The sequence below is a fragment of the Colias philodice genome, chromosome 6 (genome assembly GCF_061535455.1).
Source record: "Colias philodice isolate Cphi_HAF_F1 chromosome 6, ilColPhil1 Martin Lab GWU primary, whole genome shotgun sequence".
In the NCBI taxonomy this organism is placed as follows: Eukaryota; Metazoa; Arthropoda; class Insecta; order Lepidoptera; family Pieridae; genus Colias; species Colias philodice.
Window position 1 is genome coordinate 5,238,836 of NC_143091.1, and position 25,547 is coordinate 5,264,382.

General features: G+C 34.5%; 2 protein-coding genes across 5 annotated transcripts in view; one reads left to right on the forward strand and one right to left on the reverse strand.

Moving 5' to 3' along the window:
- Cand1 (Cullin-associated and neddylation-dissociated 1) overlaps nucleotides 1–2,996 on the forward strand; it is a 15,194-nt gene extending 12,198 nt beyond the window's left edge. The window contains exons 21-24 of the mRNA XM_089696325.1: nucleotides 323–511; nucleotides 969–1,212; nucleotides 2,013–2,159; nucleotides 2,542–2,996. Of these exons, the coding sequence (XP_089552451.1) occupies nucleotides 323–511; nucleotides 969–1,212; nucleotides 2,013–2,159; nucleotides 2,542–2,672 (711 nt within the window). The 3' untranslated portion in view covers nucleotides 2,673–2,996. The remainder of the gene's footprint in view (nucleotides 1–322; nucleotides 512–968; nucleotides 1,213–2,012; nucleotides 2,160–2,541) is intronic.
- On the reverse strand, nucleotides 2,987–25,428 carry LOC149487688 (uncharacterized). 4 transcript variants are annotated; one of them, XM_089696322.1, is made up of 41 exons: nucleotides 24,342–25,428; nucleotides 21,869–21,975; nucleotides 21,224–21,370; nucleotides 20,153–20,250; nucleotides 18,650–18,847; nucleotides 18,157–18,315; nucleotides 17,789–18,043; nucleotides 17,482–17,645; nucleotides 17,166–17,319; nucleotides 16,737–16,919; nucleotides 16,277–16,408; nucleotides 13,751–13,841; nucleotides 13,221–13,348; nucleotides 12,955–13,131; nucleotides 11,859–11,983; nucleotides 11,423–11,564; nucleotides 11,107–11,346; nucleotides 10,879–11,032; nucleotides 10,483–10,806; nucleotides 10,244–10,404; nucleotides 10,010–10,135; nucleotides 9,652–9,876; nucleotides 8,939–9,256; nucleotides 8,680–8,851; nucleotides 8,462–8,588; nucleotides 8,255–8,369; nucleotides 8,011–8,169; nucleotides 7,715–7,936; nucleotides 7,498–7,626; nucleotides 7,230–7,394; nucleotides 6,759–6,914; nucleotides 6,557–6,655; nucleotides 6,281–6,433; nucleotides 5,926–6,063; nucleotides 5,155–5,303; nucleotides 4,722–4,839; nucleotides 4,490–4,593; nucleotides 3,955–4,117; nucleotides 3,775–3,878; nucleotides 3,499–3,598; nucleotides 2,987–3,266 (listed from the first exon to the last, which is right to left on the reverse strand). In XM_089696322.1, the coding sequence occupies exons 1-41, from the start codon at nucleotides 24,527–24,529 to the stop codon at nucleotides 3,204–3,206; spliced, it is 6,432 nt and encodes a 2,143-aa protein (XP_089552448.1). In that variant the 5' UTR covers nucleotides 24,530–25,428; the 3' UTR covers nucleotides 2,987–3,203. The 4 variants fall into 4 exon arrangements, with proteins under 4 accessions (XP_089552448.1, XP_089552446.1, XP_089552445.1 ...); XM_089696320.1 differs by lacking the exon at nucleotides 9,652–9,876 and having other exon boundaries at nucleotides 21,869–21,972; nucleotides 24,342–25,427; XM_089696319.1 differs by lacking the exon at nucleotides 9,652–9,876 and having other exon boundaries at nucleotides 24,342–25,427.
- Nucleotides 25,429–25,547: the final 119 nt, after the last annotated feature.

Sequence of the window (25,547 nt, forward strand, 5' to 3'; positions counted from 1 at the left end):
CTGTTCAGCATCAGGCAGCTTCCTTTTGTGTAAATTATGCTCTCATTGTAACACTGCTCTATTAACATAAAACTGTTTTTCTTAAGTTTGTTCAATAAAGAATTATAAAAAAAAAACGTGTGGCACTCGGGGACTGCCGCGGTAAAGCTATTGCATAGCATGCCTTCAAGCCACACCTCCGTGCCCGTCGGAGTGGGGAGCGTGAGGTTTTTTCGTTACGGAATTTCTGGATTCGGTCCCCGCGCTCAAGGCCCGCGAAGCTATGCAATAGCTTAATAAATAAAATTGATCCAGATGACAATAACACGTGTCTAATCCCCAGCCGCAAGCGATAGACGGCCTGCTGCGCGCGTGCATGGCGGAGCTGCTGGTGCCGCTGCGCGACCCCGAGCTGTGCGTGCGGCGCGTGGCGCTGGTCGCGTTCAACTCGGCCGCGCACAACAAGCCCTCGCTCGTGCGCGACCTGCTGCCGCACGTGCTGCCCACTATCTACCGAGAGACGAAGGTCAAGGTGAGCTCACGAACAATTCGAGAGGAACATATATCGCCGCCTCTATAGCAGTCGTGCACAGTACGATTCAAACTTAATGGCGGCTCGGAACATCGAACGATCTGATGCGCAGATAACAATTTTAGATATAACCGGAACGTTTAGGTTAGGTTAGAACGTTAGGTCGTTGCGAACGCACGAGCGCGCAGATATCCGAATACCTGCGCGCTCGTGCGTTCGCAGCTAACTTTCGAACCGCCACCATTTGAATCGAACTGTATTATTTGCCAGAAATATTTTACTGAAAATAGGTATTTGTAGTGGTAACAACAACAGTTTTGATTGCCTATTGTGACAAGAAAAAAATACAAAAAATAAACTCGAAAACTTACAATGTACATAAATAAATGTAACATTACAAATCAAGATTGTTATTTTTGTAATCTACAACATTATCCGCTCCATATTTTTCCAACAGAAAGAGCTGATCCGCGAGGTAGAAATGGGTCCGTTCAAGCACTCTGTGGACGACGGGCTGGACCTGCGCAAAGCGGCGTTCGAGTGCATGTACACACTGCTGGGCACGTGCCTCGACCGGCTCGATGTGTTCGAGTTCCTGCGACACGTGGAGGATGGACTACGTGACCATTACGATATAAAGATGCTCACGTACTTGATGTGCGCGCGCTTGGCTACGCTCTGCCCCGCGGTCGTGCTGCAAAGTTAGTAGTGGTTTTGTATGGACACGTATTTTTTTTAGGGCCGATTTTTCAATGCTTGGATAAAACTTATTCGTCGAATAATGTATAAAACTACCATTTTAAAAACGTATTCTAATTGCCCGTATTTGACAGTTTACGTGACATTTTAATATTATCGTGTAATACTTTATTGGACGGATAAGTTTTCTCCAAGCATTGAAAAATCGGCCCTTAGTGGTTTACAAATACTTCAGTATTTGAATATTGAGAGGTCTAGGTGGTTGATTTCGGTTTAGAGAATTGTTGTGAAAGAATTTGAAGGATTGTTTTTTTTAAAGCGATGTGTTTTGCTTTGCTTCATAAAAATGAGGTTATAGGATAAACATATTTTGTATATTGTTTCCTCCTGGTATGGTGCCGCGCGGTTTCACCCGCGGGCAATAAAGTTGAAGAAATATTTGATTTTATAGAAATGAACTCATGTGTTAGGTATGTAACAAAAATACATATTATATTCATCCACCCTAACAAACTTTCGCATTTATAATACGAGTAGGTTATGTGCAAATTATATATTTTTAACGTGATAACGTTTTTAAAATCGTTTTAGTTGGGTGACATGTTCAGAAACTTGTGTCACACCAAAACCTCACGAGCGCGATCGCAGGTATAACGAGAGAGAGACGGACCGATCTCCCGTCTCATCTCGAGCGCTGCCACCAATAAGACGTTATCACGTAAACATCTCGATCGTAAACCTACTTTACAAACAACCAATTTTTTTCACTAAAAAAAGTGTTGATCACTGAAACTTTGCACAGGGTTGGAGAGCCTAGTGGAGCCATTGCGCGCGACGTGTACGATGAAGGTGAAGGCGAACTCGGTGAAGCAGGAGTACGAGAAGCAGGACGAGCTCAAGCGCTCCGCCCTGCGCGCAGCCGCTGCTCTGCTGCAGATTCCTGAAGCCGGTTAGTACTTTTGTGCTAAACTAGCCGCTTGTACCGGTTTTGATTTTGCTCGAGTTGATCCGGAATAAAAGTTGCCCGTTACTGGTCTTGTATTTTCGGAGAATATTATTTACATATTTACAAGTAGATAATTAAAATATTATTGAATTTTATTGCAAAATATGTATGTTCTTTAAAGTGTATTGTTATATGTCATCATTCATTTTGTAATGTGTTAATATCTTTTTATTGTTGCTTGGAGGTGGACCGTGGAATCAGTTATTTTAAAAATTGCAAAGTATACAGTATCAATTCTAGAACTTATATGATTCGTGAAATCTCGTCTTTCTCATTGATATTTGGCAATGTTATGTGACATTTGACGTGGGCCCGTAAATTTCAGAAAAAAACCCGCACCTGATGGACTTCGTGACGCAAATCAAGTCGTTCCCCGACCTGCAGCCGATCTTCGAGTCGATCCTGAAGGACTCGAGCGGTTCCGGACTTGACTCCAACCTCATGGACCAGAGCTAGCCGCGACATTACCGATTCGTTCACATACTCAATATGTTGTAAATGATGAAAATTTTAATAGATTTTCCACTTATTTTCGTTTTTTTTTATTCGAATTGCTCCTTTTTTATATGTGCCCAGTGCGATGGCATTTAATTAGTCATAAATTTATATGTGCGTATATGGTGCGTTTCACTTTAATGTGTGTACAGTGAGTCGATTGGACGCATTCGTAGCTAAAATTGTAATTAAACTATTTGTGAAGATCGCTCTTCTACACTTGTACTTGTGCGCTTTTGTACGAATATATTTTGTTAATCTCAATAAAAGGCATGTTTATGTTAATCAACGTTTATTTTTTAAAAAGGTAAATACACAAAAACTGGGGGTTGCAAACATTTGTGGCATTATTTGGCATTTAAGATACATTGTAAAATAGACAGATATTTCGCCGGTAGTTCTATCGTTGATATGTATTGTGATATTACAAGCTATTTGGAATAATTAAAGGAGGGTGGATATAATATAATGAAGATAAACAAAATTGTCTGCTTATTTCCCTTTCCTCTTGGTTCCGGGCGTGGTGCTCGCAGCTCTTGAACTTTGACTTTCAGTCTGTAAATATAACACTTAGATTACAAATCTAACTTTTTATCAATGCAACAAGTTTAAATAGCTTACACACAACTACACATTTCATAAATGAGCTAGCATTACACTAATAGTTTTCCTTATGTACCAAGTCTAGAAGTATAGCCTGTCTTGGAACATGGAGTTTTCTTACATTAATAACTTTTTTCTATTTTTAAAATACATTATTTTAGTAGTTATTAACTGAATAATATACCGTATTTAGAGTAGCACTACGTGGCAGTGTAGACGAGCTAGCGTTCCGTAGTATGGATCGGGAACCACTCGTAGAGCCAGTGTCAGGGCTTTGCTCTTTGCTGTAAAAAAATAAAAAATCAGTTTATAGCATTCTCGTTTATTTTCACTTTACCTCTTACTAAACTATCTACATACTTGCATAAAAATGAACGTATCTAAATAGCCTGAATTAATAACTTTTCAACTACTTTTAAGAATACATTCATAAATCAATTCCTAATCAAACTATTATTACCTATTGCCACGCGATAACTGCCCCTTTCTACTGAACATGTCCGACAATCTTCCACGTAAATTTTGTTTGCTTCCCGTTGCGCTCATATCTGAATCTGAACCTTGCTGTAATAGAAATAAGAACGATAATGAAAGTTACACTTACATCTTATTACACATGTATAGAATTAGTGTTAAATACCTGCGATACATTCCCAATGGGTCTAAAATCAACCGCTTCGCTGTCAACGTGGTCATCGATGGATCTTGATTTGGTCAGCTTCTTTAACTTGCCAAATAGACTCTTCTTCTTTTTCTTCTCAGATGGCAACACTTCACTCTGGGCTGAACCTCCAGATAGACGACTGTAAATTTAATAAAGTAATATATAAGACTTAGGGAAAATATAATTACTAAACATTGGGAATTGTAATTTGTTACTTTTAATATGAACGTTGAACATTCCTAGTTTGTACTAAGTATCTATTATAACATGATGTTGGATGTATGTTCGTTATTCTTTCACGCAAAAATCACTGAACGGATTTTCATGAACTTTGCAGTGATTATTACGTACTAAAATAACGCACAAGCTATAGAAATAATTGCTTTTGCCCATAGTTTCGGCCGCACAATGACATATTGCCTTCTCGCTCTTGGGTAGGCTTTGAAATCACAATTTTACTTCAAATAATGTAACTATAGTAATAATATATATTTTTGTGTGTTTTACTCGCCTGTCTAGACTAGTATCCCGTTGCATTGTGTATAATCTGTCGTCACCGTCCAGCGATTGCATTGAAGATACACTGCTGTCGTCAACCGATTTCCAAATTGATGACTATGTAATGTAAATAAAAGTTTACATTAATAAAACTTATAACATATACCCAGGGCTTACACACACACACACTTTGCTTTTTATAAATAAATTGAATAGGTTTAAAAATGTTCATTAGGTGGTTTTACCTGATCCTTAGTGGTTTGCTCAAGTGAGATTGATCGCTTCTTGAGGGAAGGTACTCGCGATGGAGCCCTCGAAGTCGATGATACTGTCATGGTGTCACGTGGCTCAGTAGACATTGCACTATTGAAATATTATATTAAGTTTACATTTATAAAATAGATCTATGAATTTTTATATTGTTCTTCACTTCGCCCATAATATCATTCCCATTTATCGCAAATTAAACAATTTTATTTTGTACCTGTACCTGTATAGCTGTATTACCTATACAGGTACAGGTACTTAAAGATAAAATATTGTACTCATTCTCATTGTTATAGAAATCTAAAAAGAACATAAAATGGGAAAGATGCTCTCTTACTCCTTTTTATATACTCTATGTTTTAATTTGGAGTGTATATCGCTTTTGAGGCGAGCTTTACCCTAAACACGTACCGTCTAGCATTAGTGAGTTGTCGTCTCTGTCGCTCTGCAATACGTGAAGCCCGCAGTTCGTCCGCGAGACGCAACAAGCGCGTGCCCGTTGATACTAGCTCTGCGGTCGAGTGCTCGGGCGTCGCGGAACGGGAACGGGACTTTGATGACTGGAAGAAAGCAAATTGTTGATAATATGTTTTAGCTAAGCTGTTCGATAAAGCCGGCTGCACGCACGAAAAAACATGACTCATGCGGCGTTACCTCGCTCTGACTCATCTGAGGCGTTCCATGTAAGGCTTGAAGTGCGAGCGAGAGCGCGGAACGAGTGACAAAGAAGCACAATCGGACGTTGTCACGTTCAACTATCGTTAGTAAACCGACTTTGCAGACAACCAATTTTTTACAAAGATTAGTGCATTGTAGAAATTCTCATTTAATCTTCGTATTGTCCTGCTGGAGTTTCTGCTGTTCAATCATAAATCGAATTCAGTAACTCTCGCTTACTCGTTTATAGTGAAATGATGAGGAAAAATATTTCTCTCATAAAAAAATAATCAAAATACGTACTTTTATACATCTAAACAAGCAAAATCGTTTTTTTTTTGTTATTAACTTGAAAATTAAAAATATATTTTTCGAGCCAGTAATAGATTTCTACAGGATACTTAATAACGGATCATTATAACTAAATAATAATGGTTCCTTTCTCAAAAAAATGTGTAAAGAATTCTGGATAACCACGTGCTGTAAATAGCGTGTTTACTTAAAAAAATCGTATTCAATTCTTACTCTATTTCTTCTAGGCGGAGTTGGTGTCGCGAGGCTCTTCTCAGGTTTAATTGGTGTTTCATTGCGGAATAATTCAGGACTCTGTTTTATCAGATCGTCTATTGTTTCTAATAACTGAGTTATTACGCGGTCGTCCTCCTGAAATATTAATCAAACTCAAACATTTATTTATTCAATTAGACTTCTTTTAGAAGCACTTCGAATCGTCATTTCATATCTTTATCATTTACCATCGATTCGAAAAACAGTATCTATGAATCTTAGAGTTGACCAATATACAGTAGGTATATAAACTCTCATAAACTCGTTCGAACAAAATTTTCGTTTCCATTTGTTAAATTTTTCCAACAATTACCTGTTGAGCCCGTTTGAGTGATCCGACGAGTAATTTATTTTGATCCCGGTCGCGGTCGTGTCGCTCCTTATCTCTCCTCAATTTCTCATTTGCTGTACGAAGCTTCGCGTGGGCGTCACGTAATTCTAATAGATCGCACTGTAATTCTGACACCTGTGAAATTAAACTTTTATTAGACTATCTTATGAAGCAGACATATCTCACGTTATATAAATTAAATTCAAAGCAGATTTTTTCATCATTAGCATTAAAAAAAAAATTGACGGTACTAGGTACCTTCTTCTTAGCTTCTTCAGTTTCTTCCTCTGTAGTTCGTTTGATTTGATCCATACGCCTCTTCATGTCGAGTCTCTCTTTTTCTCTCTCTCGTTCCAACTAAAAGATAATATTAGTTAAAAATAAATATTTTTTGATAATTTATTTTAACTTTTTAAGCAGGTGCCCATGTATTTGTGAATTTGGCGAAATTACGAATTACCTCAAACAGGGTCTGTCTCAAATCCCGGGCGAGCGTGGAAGTTTCCTGCAGCAGTCGTTGTTGTTCATCTCTCTCTTTGTGCCACGCGAGTTCCATTCGAGTAGCGAGCCCAGAGACACGGGCTCTTCCTGATGATAACAGACGGTCTTCCTCGTACTGAAAATTACAAAAAGATGTTGAAAAGAGTTCACAACAATCCTACTAATATTATAAATGCGAAAGTTTGTGAGGATGGATGTTTGTTACTCTTTCACACAAATACTACTGAACCGATTACAATGAAATTTGGTATGTAGGTAGTTGAAGACCCAAAATAACACATAGGCTACTTTTTATTACGGAAATCCGGCAGGAACGGGAACTTTGCGGGTTTTCCTTTGAAAACGCAGACGAAGCCGCAGGCGGAAATCTAGTAATCTATATAAATATTAGGTACCTAATAAAAGAAAAATAAATTCGTAACTTAAGTACCTCATTAATACGTGACTGCATTTCTGCTAACCGTACTTCCGCCGATGATCGTTCACTGACAAGTTCAGTGTTAAGTTTAGAAGACAGTAGTCTTGCTTCACATAGTTCATCTTCTAAACATGCTACTTGTTGCTCTAATGTCGCTACCTTATTGCGATATTCCTCCTGAAATTAGTTCATAATTTATATTTTATGTTATGACGCACAATAATGATGAAGACGAGATAATTTAAATAGTAATAAGTTTAAGAATCACAATGTTACTTACATCATCTGTACTCGATATAGAGGCTCTTGGAGCTCTTGTCTTATTGCCATTTTTCATGTCTGTTAGGGTCTGCTGAGCTGATTCAAGCATTTGTTTGTAATTATCACGTTCTCGTTTAAATCGTGACACCTGAAAGAAAAATATATTATTTAAATATAGTTCAAAAATATAGCAATATAGTTACCTACAATCATAATAATATAAATAAATATATTACTTGATTATGTAAGGACTTCAACTCATCCCGCATCGAGTTCATTTGGCCTTCATATCTCATTTTAGTTTCTGAAATTTCGTTCTTTCTAGCCTTTTCCATTTGTTCCAACCGAGTATTTAATGTGTTTAGTTCTCGTTCAAGTTCTGCATTATCTGCAGTAAGAGTCCTTTGAACCTTGCTTACTTTTTCATAGTCTTCTAGTTTTCTTTTGGCTTCATCCAACTGAAATTATACATTAAAAACGTATAAATTACCAATAACCTTAAAAAAAGTGAAAGAAAAAAGCAGGTACTTACTTCTTTTTTAGCAATATCGTGATGATGTGACAAGACTTCATGCTTTTCTATTGCATCTCGTAATTCCTTCTCACGTTGCTCTAATTTTGTGCTTAACCGTGACTTCTCAACTTCCCAACCGCCTCCACATAGACGATCTTGTAAAGATGATATTTCTTTCTACCAATGTAAATAGTAATAAAAATAAAAATTTGAATAGAAACTTGCTATTATTATTATTAATTTATGAATAAAAAAAAAATACCTGTAAAGTTGTTTTTTCACTAAGCCAAGCAGAAGATTGTGTATCATAATTTTCTTGAAGTGTTTTAAGCTCCATAAGTGTTGTATTCAGTTCTTTTTGGGCGTGTATTAAGTCGCTAAAATAATTTTAAAGTATTATAATATACATAGAAGCTATAAAACTAAAACATTGCTTGTGAATAATACGAGATAATTAATATTTTCTTACCCTTGGGCTTGTTCTTTCTCAACAGTTAGTCTAGCTTTTGTAACTACATGTTCTTCTTCTAATAGTTCATATTTGCCAGTTAGTTCTTCGTACTCAGCTTTTTCCATAGCTATTTTATGTTCCAGTTCTGTAAAATAAAACAATATGTATATTTTTATAGGTACAGATTCCCCCGTTTTTGTATTCACTTAAAAATATTCACATTGCATTAAACTAACTTTTGATTGTGTCCTCGTATTCCTGTTTAAGTTCTGCGATTCTCTTAGCACCAGCTCCTGAGGTTTGCTCGAGAATTTTTAATTTTCCTTTTAAAGTTGCTAACTCTGCTTCTTTATTTTTAGTGTCCTTATCGTGAGATGTACGCATGCGCTCTAGCTTCTTTCTTTCCGCCTAAAACAAGATGATCATTTTGTACATTGTTTCTTAAGATCGAGATAATATTTTAAAATATTTTAGAAACACAATCTTTAAGTTAACCTGTAAATCGGTTTCAATTTCGGATGTTTTGCTTTCCCAATATTTGGTTTCCTTCTGTTCTGCTTTCAATTTTTCTTCGAGTTCTTTCTTAGTCATTTCAGCTTTATTAATAGTAGAATTGAGTTGCGATAATTCATTTTTCGAAACTGAAAACTCCTTTTCTATTTTGCTTAGTTCCTGTTTAGTCGAAGCTAACTCTTCTTGTTTCTCTTGTAGTTGTTTTGCTGTACTGTCATATTTCTCTTGAATCTGAGCCAATTCTACAGATGATATTGCTTCATCGTATTTTTGGTTAGATGTGTCGCGTAAAGCATCTTCCTGTAAAGTTCAATACATTAGTTAGTATAGGGAAGAGTATTTTGATGCAGTAGAAACGCCATGCTTTATCACGCGTATTTAGGGATACACAAGGACATTAAATGCTTCATCTGAGGTTGGCCTACAGGCTAACAAAGCAAACCTAAACCTAGGTGAAAAATAGCATGGATATATTTATTCATTTCTCTAAAATGGGATTGGTCAGCATTACATACACAGGTTTTTATTGAGAAAATCGAGATCACATTTAAATTAACTGTGATTTTAATGCCTTTCCGAATCTCCGGAACAAATATTCCACAGTGGGATTTACTCATGCTTGAGCGATAAATAGGAAAAAATGCTAAATCGGGGATTGGTACATGCGCTTTGATTAGCTTTAATTTTTAAAATACCAGTTGCTTTATATGAATGTCTTTGGCAGCTATTGTTGATTCTAAATTAGTTATTTTACTCTCGTAATCAGCTTTTAGTTTCTTCATATCTGTTTCTAAGGTTTTAAACTTGTTTTCAGACTTGAATAATTTTGATTGAATTTCTTCCTTTTCGCTTGATAATTCAAAAGACATTCGTCGCTTAGCATCACTCAATGCTTCAACGTTGCCTTTTTCTTCAGAGAGCTATTGATAATGTATGATTTATAATAAAATTTATTTTACTTACTGCTTATATATACTTGCTAATGTAACTATAAATTATTACAACAACATTATAAATGCAATTAATATTTAAAAAGTAAAACGATTCCCATACCTCTTTCTCTAATTTAGACAGACGATCCTTTCGAGATGCTAACAGTTTCTCTGTTCGCTTATATTTATCTTCAGTGTCCTTTAATTTTTTTTCCAACTCACCTATCTTTTTTGTTTTGTCCCCAACCTAAAAATGAAAATAAAATAAAATCAAAGTAATATTATTTATTGTGAATATCGTATTTCTTCCCGATTTATCATTACGTCTTTATATAAGTTATTGTTTGTTACAAACCTCTTTAAGCAATTTATTTTTGTCTTGCTCTAACTTTGAAAGGGCTTCAGCTTGCTTTTTTAACTTTTCAACTTCTTTATCTTTGGTCTCTAATTCCTTTTTAAGTTCTTCGATTTTCTTCTTACAATCTGATAGCGTAGCACTTTGAGAATCGTTTTTCTCTAAAAATAATAAATAGTTAAATTATTTTCACTACTATTGTAATGTTGCATATTAAAGGTATAATTAAGATTACTCACTCAAATTAGTATTTAAGTTATCAATTTGGGATTCTAGTTTTTTTATTTCCTCTTTTAATTTCTTATTTTCAGTGAGAGTATTGTAGTTTTCACTTTCAAGAGTTTTAGCTTTCTCTTGTAGTGATTTATTTTCAGTTTCAATATTAGTATTTAGATCTTTTAAATTTCCGATCTCGGTTTGCAAACGATTTTTCTCATTTGTAAATTCGGATTCCTTCTTTGATAATTTCGTTTTAATATCCTCAATATCTTTGGTCATTTGTGCTTTCATATTAACATCCGCAGACGAAAGACCAGCATTTTTCATTACAACGTATAGTTCACCTAAAGGAAAAAATAAATTAGTTAAGATATCAAAATTCTGTTCTAACAAACAAACATAGCGATTAAAAATACCGATTTCATTTTCCAAATCTTCCACCATCTTTTTCATTTGTAATTTAGTTGTTAAGTCTGTGACCTTCTTCGGTGTTCTGGCCTTGAATGATTTCATAGCATCGTCTTTCAGTTCTTTTAGTGATGTCTGAAGTTTAGTTTTCTCTTTTTCGAGCTATTAAATACACAAAAAATGATTAAGTATAGATATTTAAGATTGTGTTTGTATATTTATTGTTGTATACTTACTTTGCTATAATTTAATTTTAATTTATCTAATTCTTCCTGTTTCAGCTTCAAACTGTCTGCTTCTTTCTTTGATATTTCACTACTAAACCTAACTTTCTTTTCTCCCTTATCGTCTTTATTAGTTTCTAATTCCTTTATTTTAGTTAAAGCTTCTTTTAATTCCTTTTCTAATTGAGTAACTTTAAGAGTTGATGTTTCTAATGATTTATCGGTCTTTAATGTCTTAGCACCTTTGAGCAACTGAAAATTTTAGGTTAATATAATATGTTACAGTTTCAAAATATTTGACTTTATAATCTGAGTAATTATACAATACCTGTAATCGTTTATTTTCTGCTTGTAATTTTTCATTATCTGCTTCAAGGCTTTGTGTTTTCGTTCTCAAAACACTAGCTTCTTGTTCTATAACTTGTAATTGTCGTTTTAAGTCTACGTTCTGCTGATCCCCATCTAACGACCTACACGCATGACAATAATTTAAAATATCGTACACATATATGATAGTATCTACACTAATATTATGAAGAGGAAAACTTTGTTTGTTTGATTGATTGTAATGAATAGGCTCATAAACTACTGGACCGATTTTAATAATTCTTTCACCATTCCAAAGCTACATTATCCACGAGTAATATAGGCTATATATCATCATGCTAAGACCAACAGGAGAGGACTAATGCGGGTGAAACCGCGCGGCACAGCTAGTCTTGTATAAAATAGAAGCTTGTACAAAAATAGAAGCTTTAACTTACTTGCTCTTCATTAATGATCCTTTTGGTTTTTTATGGGCTAGACTTAATTCTGCATGTAATCTTTCACAGTCTCTTTCTTTCTCTATTAGTTTTTTTCTAAGTTCGTCTATTTCATCTTCAAGGACCTGCGTGTATGATAAATCTTGTTTTAAATCTTCTTCTTTATATATAAAAATGAATCGCAAAATGTGTTGGTAAGCGCATAACTCGAGAACGGCTGAACCGATTTCGATAATTCTTTTTTTATTATATTCCTTGAAGTACGAGGATGGTTCTTATGTAGAGAAAACGTAAATATTATGTACCACGGGCGAAGCCGGGGCGGACCGCTAGTCACTACATAGTATAAAACAAAGTCGCTTTCCCTGTCCCTATGTCCCTATGTCCCTTTGTACGCTTAAATCTTTGAAACTACGCAACGGATTTTGATGCAGTTTTTTTTAATAGATAGAGTGATTCAAGAGGAAGGTTTATATGTATAATAACATCCATTAAATAGTGGAGAAGTACTGTTATTTTTGAGGTTTCTAGTGTGATGTCGTAGGCTGAACCCTACGAGTTTTATCAAAATAATGTACTAAGTATTATACACATTGAGAAGGTCTACAGAAAAGTCCGCGATGGTACCTATATGTCTATCTCTTATGGATAACCCACAATAACTTTTTTTTGTCATTTACTTTTTACGACAAATAATGGCTAATTTTCGAAGCGATTTTAACCAATACAGCATTAATTCTTAACCAATTAAATATCTTGAATACATTGTTCATTTAATATAGATCTATATGGCCCTTTACACCGTATGATTTAAGTGAATATTTTCGAAGATATTACAGATTTAAAAATTGCGGGACGTAGCGTTTGCGGCGGTACCGGCCGGCCGCCATTGCACCCATGCGAAGCCGGGGCGGGTCGCTAGTATATATATAAAATTGTAGTAACATTGATGAAGGAGGTATTTAAAGGCTATAAAAAGATAATAAGGCCAAGGGTATAATTACAATTTTATGATTTTCTAGCCGCTGGTCTCAGTTCTGTCCGGGTTATCGCAGGATAAACAATATAAAATGGATAAGATATAAATATATATTACCTTTACTTTTTCTTCTGCTAAATTACCGCTTTTATTAGTGATTCGGCGCAAAGCTGTGTTTGCATTGGGTTTGGTGGCTGCATTTGAAACTTTTTCTGTGAGATCTTTAACTTGTTTTTTTAAGGTTTCTTTGTCTTGTTCTAAATCTTCTACTTTTTTGCGTAACACTGCAGCTTCCTATTTTATAAATAGTAATTATGAGTATAATCACCAATGAAAATATACGGCCACATTATATTCTGCTTTTACTTTTGGACTGTAGTTACCTGTTCGTTCAATTCAAGTAGAAGACGCAGTTCAGCAGGATCCTCTTCATCAGATATACCTTCGTCTTTTTCATTTGGTGCTTCAATTGAAAGCCTGTTATTTGGAGCAGTTGGTGATAGTTTACGACCTGTAAACAGTTGTTAACTGTAATAGTCAATATTTTAAAATATTTTCAAATACACCAATAATACATAAAAGTTTTAGTAATGATATCAAATCAAATGAAATCAAGAGCGAAAATATAAATTTAATTTATATTTATCTTAGCTACAAAGCTAAACCGGAGAAAATGGCTACCAGAGAAGTTTTGCTTGTTGAAGTACTTTAAAGAGAAAGCATGTTAGTAACGGCAATCACAGTTTTAAGATCTAAGAAGATTACCACATATAAATCGGGTAAAGGGCCAAGGGAATGAGAGCAACACAGAATGAAAATGTTATGAAGTATGAAACACGGATTAAAACAATGATGTTCGGTGACTGGGGTTACACAAACAAGGATTCTCAATAACATAATTAGTTTGACGTACTTCTGGCTTTGGTAGCCATTTTCTTCAGCTGTAGTAGCAAGGACTCATTGTCGTCCTCAACTCTTGATGCTGTTTTACGCAAGTTATTTGCCTGAAAATATCGGTTGGTTAATTTAGTTATAGATCAGCGTTATGAATCTACGATTTAAATGATAGTGCTGTTATATGCAACATAAATAAAATGGTTAATTTATGTACCTACAATGGGTAACCTCGCTGCCAATGGATTAAATAGCGCATAGGGAAATGCGATTTGATTTGATGTTGTGGCTACTGATTTTTCGGATGAAAGTGGGGGACTGTCTGATTTTTCTCTAGAACATTTCAAATACGATTCTTCAGTTTGCGTGTTTTCACTTATCGTAGAAGGAATTTTAACTGATGTATCAGTGTCAATTGTTTGAAAAATATTTGTATCCACCGCGACACATTTAGTATCAAAAGTTAAAGCCAAAATTTGCACACCCGTCTCATTAGTTTTAGGAGAATCTGTTTGTGTAAAAACAGCTGATAAGAAATCGTCAGTCTGTTGAATTTTATTCTTTGAAAAAATTATATTGGTTTGAGTGAACATATCTATAGCATTATTGTCGCATTGTATGCAAGAATCGAGAGTTATTTTGGAAGTATGCGTTTCCACATCGTGTGTCATGATAATATCAGTTTGACAGCCCTCAGCATAGGATAATATGGAATCCTGTGGCGACTGGGTTATTCTATTTACGCCGATTGATAATAATTTGCCTATATTCGACAAAGTTAGATTTTTATCAAGTTCGTATTGCATTTCAACAATGCTACGAGTGTCAATGTTAACAGACGCATTGGCAGCTTGGCTACTAGAAGAATGGAGCTGCGTGGACGGAAGATATTTCAGTTGCGAAGACAAGTTTTTGTCATTGCACCTTGGTTGATTTTTATTTACCTGTTTGACCATGAAATAAAAGTTTTAAATGTACTTCAAAGTTAATTTACAAGTAACTCTACTTTTTTCTTCAATGCGACAATTGAGGATAAAATTTTACTTCATAGACCGGACTCTCAGTGGAGTTTTGTTTGCAAAAATAGCGGACCTAAATCTGACTTCTGATATATATTGTTTAGATCCCAGACATCCTATAGACAGATGTTGCCAACCAGTTTTGTGGTCCCCCTCTCCCCACCCCGGTAATTAAATATGGCATACAAAGAAAAAAATAAAAATTTCCAAAACATGCCGTGTGGGGGTATCAAATGAAAGAGCTTATTGAGTAGATCACGAATATATAGCATACATTTCTTACACTTTCTCTAAGATTTTTTAGAAAATTTACGAAAATGCTCCATTTTTGAGTTAATTTTAAACCACTATAGATTGAAAACTCATGAATATATTTTTTTAAATATTATTTTAAACAATTAACAATAGTCCATTGTTTACGATTCAATAGTTCGTACAGTGAAATAGTTGCATGGGGGAGTGGGGGGAGCATTCAAAGATGGCGAGTATATTTTCAAGTTTATGCCAGAAATAAAGGCCTAATACAAAAATATCGGTGTCAGGGCTTAGAATAATTATCTCTGCAATATGGTAGAACATTCTTGAATCAGCCTCTGTGTGATTAGATTTCAAATCGATAACTTCAGTGAAAGTTGCGCCTTGCAATTTAAAACATTTTGTGGGGTCATCAAATCCACCACATACGTATAGCTCACTTATTACGAACTATTGAATCGTAAACAATGGACTATTGTTAATTATTTAAAATAATAATTTAAAAAATATATTCACAAGTTTTCAATCTATAGTTGTTTAAAGTTAACTCAAAAATGGAGCATTTTCGTAAATTTTCTAAAAAATCTTAGAGAAAGTGTAAGAAATGTTATAGTATGCTATATATTCGTGATCTACTCAATAAGCTCTTTCATTTGATACCCCACACGGCATGTTTTGGAAATTTTTATTTTTTTCTTTGTATGCCATATTTAATTACCGGGGTGGGGAGAGGGGGACCACAAAACTGGTTGGCAACATCTGTCTATAGGATGTCTGGGATCTATACAATATATATCAGAAGTCAGATTTAGGTCCGCTATTTTTGCAAACGAACATCTCCTTGGAGCCTGCTCTATCAATAGGTAGGTAATATAGAAATTACGAAGAAATTGGATGAATCTAATAAAGTTTATCGTTCAGTTGATTTTAAACATTTTCGACTTAGAATTAAGTTAAATATCTTACTATCTGTGGAAAATATAAAATTTGATTTCGTAGACAAATTGCATTGTGGCATCATAATAATATTACCTACAATAAAGTGTTTCTCCATTTAATGCCGTTGTTGACTCGATTTTATGCAAATTGGCTTCACGCCAGTTGGCTGTGGTTTTTGTACTAAGTTTTATATTGTTATGGCTATATATAATTCTTACCAATAAATTATTAATTGAAAGTGTTAAAAAGTGAATAAACAAGCTGTTTAATGAGGTGATGTATAAAGTGATACGTGATTTTTTTTAAAAGGTCGTAATAATATAAAATGATACCTCTTCTTCCGCATTGCGTAACTGTTCGCGTAAATCAGCTTCCCTTTCAAGCGAATCTTGCAGATCGCGTAGTAATTGCGCGGGATCCTCTTGACTACCTCCACGTGTAAGCGAGGAGCGAGATACTTTTTTCTGAAATACATTATAGGTATATAAAATTATTCTGGAGCTTTTATTGTATGTATTTAAAAAAATGTGTTAAAACGCTATGCTAATTCTGATATATAATATCTAATCCAACTAATTAAAATATAATTAAATTTTATGTGATGTGTGTGTGTATGTTTGTTACTCTTTCACGCAAATACTTCTGAACGGATTACAATGAAATTTTGCACACATATAACTTGGATTAACACATGGTTTTATCCCGGAAATCCCACGGGAACGGGAACTATGCTGGTTTTTCTTTGAAAACGCGGGCGAAGCCGCGGGCGGAAAGCTAGTAGTTTATACTTACGCCGTCTGTTGGTGGCTGTTTCTTGAGATTGGCTGGTGGGGCCCCGGTAGCGGCGGCGAGCTTGGTGTTGGCCTCCGCCAGGTCCCGTTGAAGCCGCAGCGACACTTCGTTGGATCGAGCCACTTCTTGCTCTAGCTCCTTTATACGGTTCTCGCGTTCCATGCCATCCTTACCACCAACTATCTGGAAATATCGGACACTTGATTTTAATAAAAATGTTCTAATAAGAATGAAGTTAGTAATGATCAAAGCATTGACGGCGTTTAACAACACAAAACTATTTTACGGCAGAGCGGAAGGTGTTAAATTGCATAGGCCTAAGCATTTTATAAAATTATTTCATATTTTCTAGCGCCAACAAACGCGACAAACGTTGTATCAGAAATAATCTATAGAATCTTCGACTTGACAAAAGTATTCGTAATATACCTCTAAAAGTTTCTTTTCTTGGTCTGCTTTTTCTTGCTCCAACTGTTCATTTCTCCTCTCAGTTTTCTTTAACTTGAATGACAATACTCGGCAATTCTTAATTGTTTGTTCTAATTCCCGTCTGAGAGATGAGTACTCGTCTGCTTGATCCTCTCTGTACAAAATACAAGTACTTAAAGATAAATTAAAGTAAAAAAAAATCACAATGACAAATTTTATTAGGTTCAACATTTATCGAAATATATGACCCAAAGTATATTATTTTCTGACGAAATATTTTTTTACTATTGAAAACAACCCGATATTATTTTCCAACCTGAAAGTATCCTGCATTTCTTCTATTTCTTCCTCAAGATCCCGGAGCTCTTTCTTCATATCCTCGTTTTCATCCATGAGTTCTTCACATAACGTTTCAGCAGCAAGTAGTTTCGCTCTTAACTGTTCGATCTGTCGCGTTTGAGCTTCAACAGATGGCCGAGACTAGAAAAATATTTTTTTGTACAATTAGCAAGATATTTTTATTTCTATTATTTATTATTGCATAGATATTTTAAATCTCTATCAAGAAAATACGTATCCTAGCATGCATACATGACTTCTTTCTTTTTAAAAGACATTTTTACCTCCAGTTCAGCCTCAACTTCTTTAATCCTAAGTGAAAGATGTTTCTTTTCGTCCTTCAAATCTTCATTCTGTGTAGTAAGATCATTGACTTTCTGTTGTAGTTTGAGTACTTCGGAAGATCGACCTATTGAGTATTTGTTAACCGTATCGATATTTGCTAATCTCCTCAAAAGGATATCGCTTTTCTCCTTTTCAACTCGTTCACAGCGTTTTTTGAGTAAATCAACTTCTGATTTTAAACTCTCGATTTGTTCCTAAAGAAAAATAAAAAATTTATTAGATTAATAGTCGGTAACACGCGAATTAACAAGATGCAGTTTAGGGCTCAGTTGTTATTTTTTAAGTATTAATAGTTTAAATTAATTACCTGCATCTCTTTAGCATTTCCATCAATAAGTGTGGTCTCCGTGTCCGTGGTGGTGGTGCCTGCGAGACTATGTTCGTCATCTGACGTTTCTTCTTTGTCACGTGTCGGCCCACCACGTATTGGAGGCTTTGATCTTGCTGGACTTCGGCTGCTTTTGACCTATAATATTTGAAAAAAAAAAAATTGTATGATGAAAAATTATTGGAAAAAGAAAGGAGGTAATCTGTCCTGCTGGCATTTTCTATAGTCATTACTGAAAATTGAACCAGGATTTCTTGTTTCTACGGTCACGCTTTAACGGTCTGCTAATGGTAAACGGATCTAATAACCTATCCCGGATGATATTATGTAATTATTTTAAAGGTAACTTTTTCATATGTATTCAAGTTGAACCTGTTAAAAAACTATGTAAGTAATGATGCCAAAATTAAAAATATGAAATGATGTACAATTACAGTACACTGAAATTAATAGGCCAATAATATATGCATACCTGCATCATAAAATTGACATCATCTTTAATAGTTGATTTTTCTTCTTTCGTTTTAGGTTTCTCTTCTTTGGCTTTAGGTTTTTCTTCTTTGGCTTTAGGTTTTTCTTCTTCTTTACTTCGAGATAAACTTCTCCTTTCACGTTCCTTTTCTAGACTTGATTCTTTCTCAAAACTGCTTTGGGCCTTCATTAACTGCATCTGTGAATTTCATTTGTGAGACCAATTACAAAGTAAAAAAAATATATAGGTACCTACCTAGATTTAACTCTCTAAAATGTAAAAATAATTACAGAGTAACGAATGAGTAACAATATAATATTTTATTGCTAAAAGATTTTCTGAAACGACATTTTACATTGTAGGTATAATCATGAGCATTTTTTTTTATAGTTTCACATGTATGTATGTATGTATATATTTGTATGTATATATTTATATATAATATATATATTATGATGTATTTATTTATAGATTTATTATTTATGTATATTTATTCTTTAGGTTATAATTATATTTTATATTTATTTATTATTCATTTTCTTTTAGTTCATATCAAAATTTTAAGTTTGTAATGCACCACCACCATAATTGTAATCCTTCTAAATTTTCGGGTTGTCTGGCAGAAATCGCTTACAGCGATAAGACCGCCCTCTGTACATGTTGTTACTTGTATGGTTCTTAGTTTATAATCCTGTATTAAGTGTGCAATAAAGTATTTTTCATTCATTCATTTCATTCATGAGCATCCTTATATTTACTGCATCCGAAGTAGTGCCTTTTAATCAACCTCTATTTGAATAAAATGTTTACTTTATTCAAACTTGTGTAAAGTGAAGTGGTGCTTAACAAATTAAAGATCAATTCCTTATCTAATTAATTATAATGTCATTTACAGTGCCAAATGTTAAAATGATGACGATCTTTCGGTTATTTTTAGCATTGGTTTGAAACACGCTTGAAAGCTATGGCAATCCGTCTGTTGCGCTGACCTACTTGAAGCGCACTCCACATTTATATCACGATACAGGAAGACCAGTTTACATGTACATTTGTTTTTGGTTCAAAATTATGCGTGAGATCTATCGGAAATCAATAATAGCGTAGGCGATCTACCTATGTTCTGTATTCTATTGAATAATTCTATTTTTAAATGGAACGCATTCGTATTACTGTTGCCGAGAATTCATCTGGCACGAATTCATGTTAAACATTTTACCTAATTATATTATCTTATCATATCAACAAATCCCACATCCAACAGACATAGGAAATTTAAAAATATATCAGTCGTCAATTTCGTTCACTGAAGTTCAGTAAGAGTTCAAGCATTGCACCTGTATTCTATAAATACTTAAATTGTCTACAGTGGATTAATTAAAGCGCTCGTAATATAAGAATGATTCAACGAAGTAGTGAGAAAGTAATCAAAATAAAATTCTTGGCACTGTCCTATATGCATTCCTTCTTTACACATATAGACAAAGACAATGATAAAATGTATACCTTTCTAACACGTTCCGCAAGTGAGTCATTCTTATTGATGGTGATCTGTGCAGTGGTCGGTGGCGGCGACGCTGATGGCCGACGAACTGTTACGGATTCTGCCAATATACAATTTAAGGGAGGATAAAATCTTCTACACAAAACATTAAAAAGGGCAAAGCCTATAATAAATATAAAAGCTCATTAATGCTAATAAGCTCAATCATTCATTACAAACTGTTATAATTCTTAGGCCATTTTATTGTGGTGGGTGAAGGCAGAGGGGGAATCAGTACGCATGACGTGGGAGAACATGAGGAATATAGCAAAATGTTATATTACAGGGTACTCCAAGATTGTTTACCATATATATGTGTAGCTGTAAATAAAAGAAGATATTCATTAAAAGTTTTTATGTTACAGTAATAAATCATGTCTTATTGAACTATTATATGATTAATGTCGTATTTTGGTTTATATTATTGATTTTTAGTGTTTTTGGAAGATTTGTTTACTTATGTCTAGATTTAATTAACATGATCTTTACGCAATATTATTATATTAGATTCACGTTATTACGTAAAAATATCCAGACATATCTTCATTCCTTATTTCCTGAAAACATAATTTAGTGCGTCCGCAAAAGCGTGACAAAAAGTTTCTAGTCTTAATCTTCTCCTAAGACTTAGTTTATCTCTGTTATCGGATCAGTACTTAATTAAATATTCATTCGAGTTTCATATAGTGAAGGCATCATTACTTTAATGTGCTACCTATAGTTCCTTATTAGATCTTTAAAATAACGGTAAGCTGATCGTTATTTTAATATGTATAATAGATCAATAGAATAGAAAGAACGTTTGTTCCCAAAATGGCAAGGTACATTCATTAGATATTTAAATATTATATGATCGTGTTGTACCTATGATATGTATTTTCTATACAAATAATTAAAAAAATCCCTTTACTCGTATTTATTATTGTAAGTACTGTGGTAAGTACAAATTGCAATTCTATCCCAGAATTAACTCTAGGCCTATACACAATTAACGTATGGCAATAACAATTCAAATAAGAAATATGAGACCTTACCATTGTTAGTTTGACCGGTGTCCAGTGAAGGCAGTGGACCGGTAGACCGCCTCTTCGGTAATTTAAGGTTAACCGTGACCGCAGTCGCGGTCTCTGATTCGTTTGCCAAGTCAGGGGTCGACGTCCACGCCGTGGATTTATTAGACCCTGTGAAATATTTGAGGTATTATATCCTGAAATATTATTTTTTTCGCATTGTTAGCCTTGGTTTTACGAAGGCAATGAAAAGGTTTTTACAAGTCGATACTGATGGTGTTTTTATGCTACAGCGTCAAATTAATCATCTGTGGAATGGAGTGCATATCACTATGCGAATTTGCCCAATTGGTGACGAAACATACCTACTCGACTCTCAAATAAATGTACACAAAGAGATTGGTCTCATAACGCATTAGAGCCAGGAAAGTATATTTTGGTATGTAGTAGGTAGTTATTTTTAAACTTATTTTACGATAATATAATGCTGAGTTAATTCATAAAGCAGAGATGAGTGTTGTTTGATCATTAAAACGATGTATGACTAACGACGAGACGATTGTATCTACAGAACTCATCTTTTTTTTCATATTGGCATTTTTAGCTTCGGAAAGAATCGCCTAATAGACGGTATTTTTAGTCAAATACAAAGAGTTATTAATATGTTACCTGACGAAGAGTCTTTTTTGGCAGGTTCGTTGTAGCTGAGGTTAACGCTTGAAGACCAGCCGCGGCTTGTCCTCTCACCGTCTGCGCCATTCTCTTCATCACGACTTCTACAATATTAAGTAGAATATAGTGCGTTGTTTTTATTTGAATGTATGTAGGTATTTGTTGTGTTGTGTTAATGCATTATGTTTTCATTCTCTTTGTTTGTCTTGTAAATATTGAATATGCTGTGGGGATATGAAACATCATTCATAGAAACAACAAAATATGTTTGTGAAATAAGCACGAGTCGACGAAATATTTGAGTTGAAGCATCTAAAATGTATTAAAGTAACAAAGCTTCTTTATGGACAACTATTGCGTCAATCTTACTAGGAGTAATGCAAACAATTCGAGAAATCGTTCAGGAATTTGGAGTTGTGCCACGTTTCTCTTTTTATGGTCTCACAACTGACGAGCATGTTGCTTTTTATCTTTTACGACTAATATCGCTTTTACGTTCTTTCTGATTCTTTAAATCTGTTCAGCGGTCCATTAAAACGTCCTGTACCATTACTACTAATGTCGTAAACCGTCAAGTTAGGAAAATCAATGAAATTATTTTAGTAGATTACTCGTTTACGTAAACTTGGGAACACTTGGACCCTTTTTTATTGGAATTTTAATGCGAATAAAGTCGCAAACGACAAGTAGTGCAACCATAGATATGATTTTATCTATTGAATTGGACAAAATCCCGAAGTCATGTTCCTAGCTTGTATAATTATTTTTGTCTGAAATGAAAATCAACTCAATCCATCATGGGAAGAATTTTTAACACACAAGTTTTATTTCAATATATCTATGTTTAACAGAAAAAAAAGAAATAAGTAAGTGTTGATCAAAATTTTGCATTCGATCGCTTGAATATCCAGACCTTAGTTGGTAATGCTCTAAGATCCAAACTATTCAATTTTTTTTCATAACTTAAGTACTTAACTGTATACTTACCTATCACTACATAGTATAAAACAAAGTCGCTTTCTCTGTCCCTATGTCCCTTTGTATGCTTAAATCTTTAAAACTACGCAACGGATTTTGATGCGGTTTTTTTTTATAGATAGAGTGATCAAGAGGAAGGTTTAAGTATATAATTTATTAGGTTTTAGACAAAGTGGGCGAAGCCGCGGGCGGTAAGCTAGTATTTGTATAAAAATAAAAAAATGAATTGCAAAATGTTGGTAAGCGCATCGATTTCGTTAATTCTTTTTTGTATAATATTCCTAATTCCTTGAAGAACGCGTATGGTTCTTATGGAGAGAAAACGTAAACATGTAGGTACCACGGTCGAAGCCGGGGCGGACCGTGAGTTAGGATTCCTTTGTAATACTAGTTGTGGGGGTTTATATGGTAATAACATTATTGTTCACACAGTATTATGAATTTGCGAGACTGTTGCTGTAAGATCAACATTGCAATTTTATTCATGTTTCAATGTAAACCATATTAAAGGTATAGGTACCGTATTTAAAACGTCCTAAAAATAATATTACATAGGCATGTTTATAAACATTTTTCTAATATTCTTTCTTCATAATTCCATTAAATTTACTAAATTTAATGGGCGAAGTTTATTGAATAAGTACATTTTTCATGTATTGTTGTTTAGCCTGAAAACCTATTTAAAATTGTACAGTAGTAGTATTTCAGTATTATTTTCAGTATTGTTAGCCTACTTTCACATACTTGCTACTAAATATTACATTGGTAGAGGTAATTAGTTCCTTACTATTTAGTAATAGATATGAGTCACATTCACTGTTTAGAACGGGGATGAACTTGAACTAATTTACAGCGATGAAAACGAGATTTGTGTTCGGAATCTAAAGATTAAGAAATTCCAAAAGTAAAACATTTATCTTTTGAATTTGAAATTAAATAAATGTCCATTTAAGTATAGGTATAATTGTTAAACAATTCCCTAGAATGTGGTAGGTACCCGTATATTGTTGTGTACTTTTAAGTAATATGTACACTGTAGGTACGTGCCTATGCAACGTGCATTCATTCATGATTTATCGAGGGTACAATAAACCTTTCCTTCTTTACTCTCTAAAATGGGAATGTGTAGATAATTTTTGGGAACATGCATCTTCATGACTCGAACGCAGAGAAATGCTTTGATATACCAGGGAAATTTATTTATCTATAATTAATTTGAATTAATTATAGATAAATAAATTTAAATATATAAATACATGGATAGTATACCATCAATGGTATATTACCCATGTATTGTAATTGAAAATTGATTGATATTTTTTATTATTATTAACAGGTGTAAAAAAAAAGGATAAACATAGATAGATAACTTTATGAGATGTAGGTAATCACTTGATTATACTGTATACTTTACAGAATATCGTAAACGCATTAGAGGAGTATTTTTAACCGAATAATACACGTGCTGATAATATTCAGTTATCGCGCTCACCGTGATGATGGCGAGTTCCAGGTAGAGAGACTTGGTGTAGACGCAGTGAAATCATCGTCCCTTTTCCGTCCGCCGTGTTCCTTGTAATCTCTGAAACACCGTTTGCAGCGAGTTGGCCACCGCACTTGCGGGTGGAAACCCAAAGGGCACATCGGGTCACCCTTCGCCATCGGATATAAATGATGCATTTTTGCTGCACACTTTCTACACTCCCTTCAAATGCACTTTACAAATGTCAACAATTTCACATAAATGCCACTGACTGAATCATTTCACTTCAATGCATACCTCCCTTTTATGCACCTATATACCCCGGAGTCGTGTTAGAAGTTAGAACTTACTTCAATAATCTATAGAGTTTATGGAATGAATTTTGTGGTTAATAGTTAGGCAATAACATTTAACTAGCAACGTGGTCGTGGCACTCTTTCGTCTGCACCGCACAATAAAAATATCCCACTGCCAGAATCAAACCGGGCGACCTATATCTGCATGGACTAACTCATGAATAGCTTGGACAATATACGCTTTCACATCAAATGTTGCTGATTGATAGTTTTCTTGACAGTTTTATATAAAATGTTGAATTATATTTTCTGGTTCTTGTATGAAATTGAGCTAAGGGTCGGGCACGAAGGATAAAGATTTCGCGGCGCAGGCGTCGGTCTGGCCGGTGCTCCGGGGACTGGCACTTTCACGGGCAGCTTGCCAATGCGCACCGCTGCGCCACTTATGCTCTATTACACCACACGTTGCTGGACCACACGCTCCTGTTCTCACCGTCAATAAAAATAAAACGGTCTGTGTTTATAACATACGTCAGGGAGCATCCCGCACGCATACTGCGCGTTCAACGAGTGCAGCTAGCTCCGCTTACATTTAAAGCAGTTCGTGGGAATGGAATTGTAGAAATGTGTGGTTAACGTCAATAGTTTAATTTTACAATGATCACGTGGTCGTGAATGAAGGTTGACGTCAAGAGAGACATGGAAAACTTTTGCCAATATAATAATTTTTATTTGTGAAGTGTTCTTCACACCATTTCATGTATTTATAGACTTCCATCCTATTATTAACTAGTACTACAGTTCCTTTGATATAAGTTTATAGCAGAAATGATGTTACATTGAATTTTTGATTGGATTATTGGATATATCTAACGATTAAAAAATATTATATATTTAGCATTAATGAAGATAAATAAAA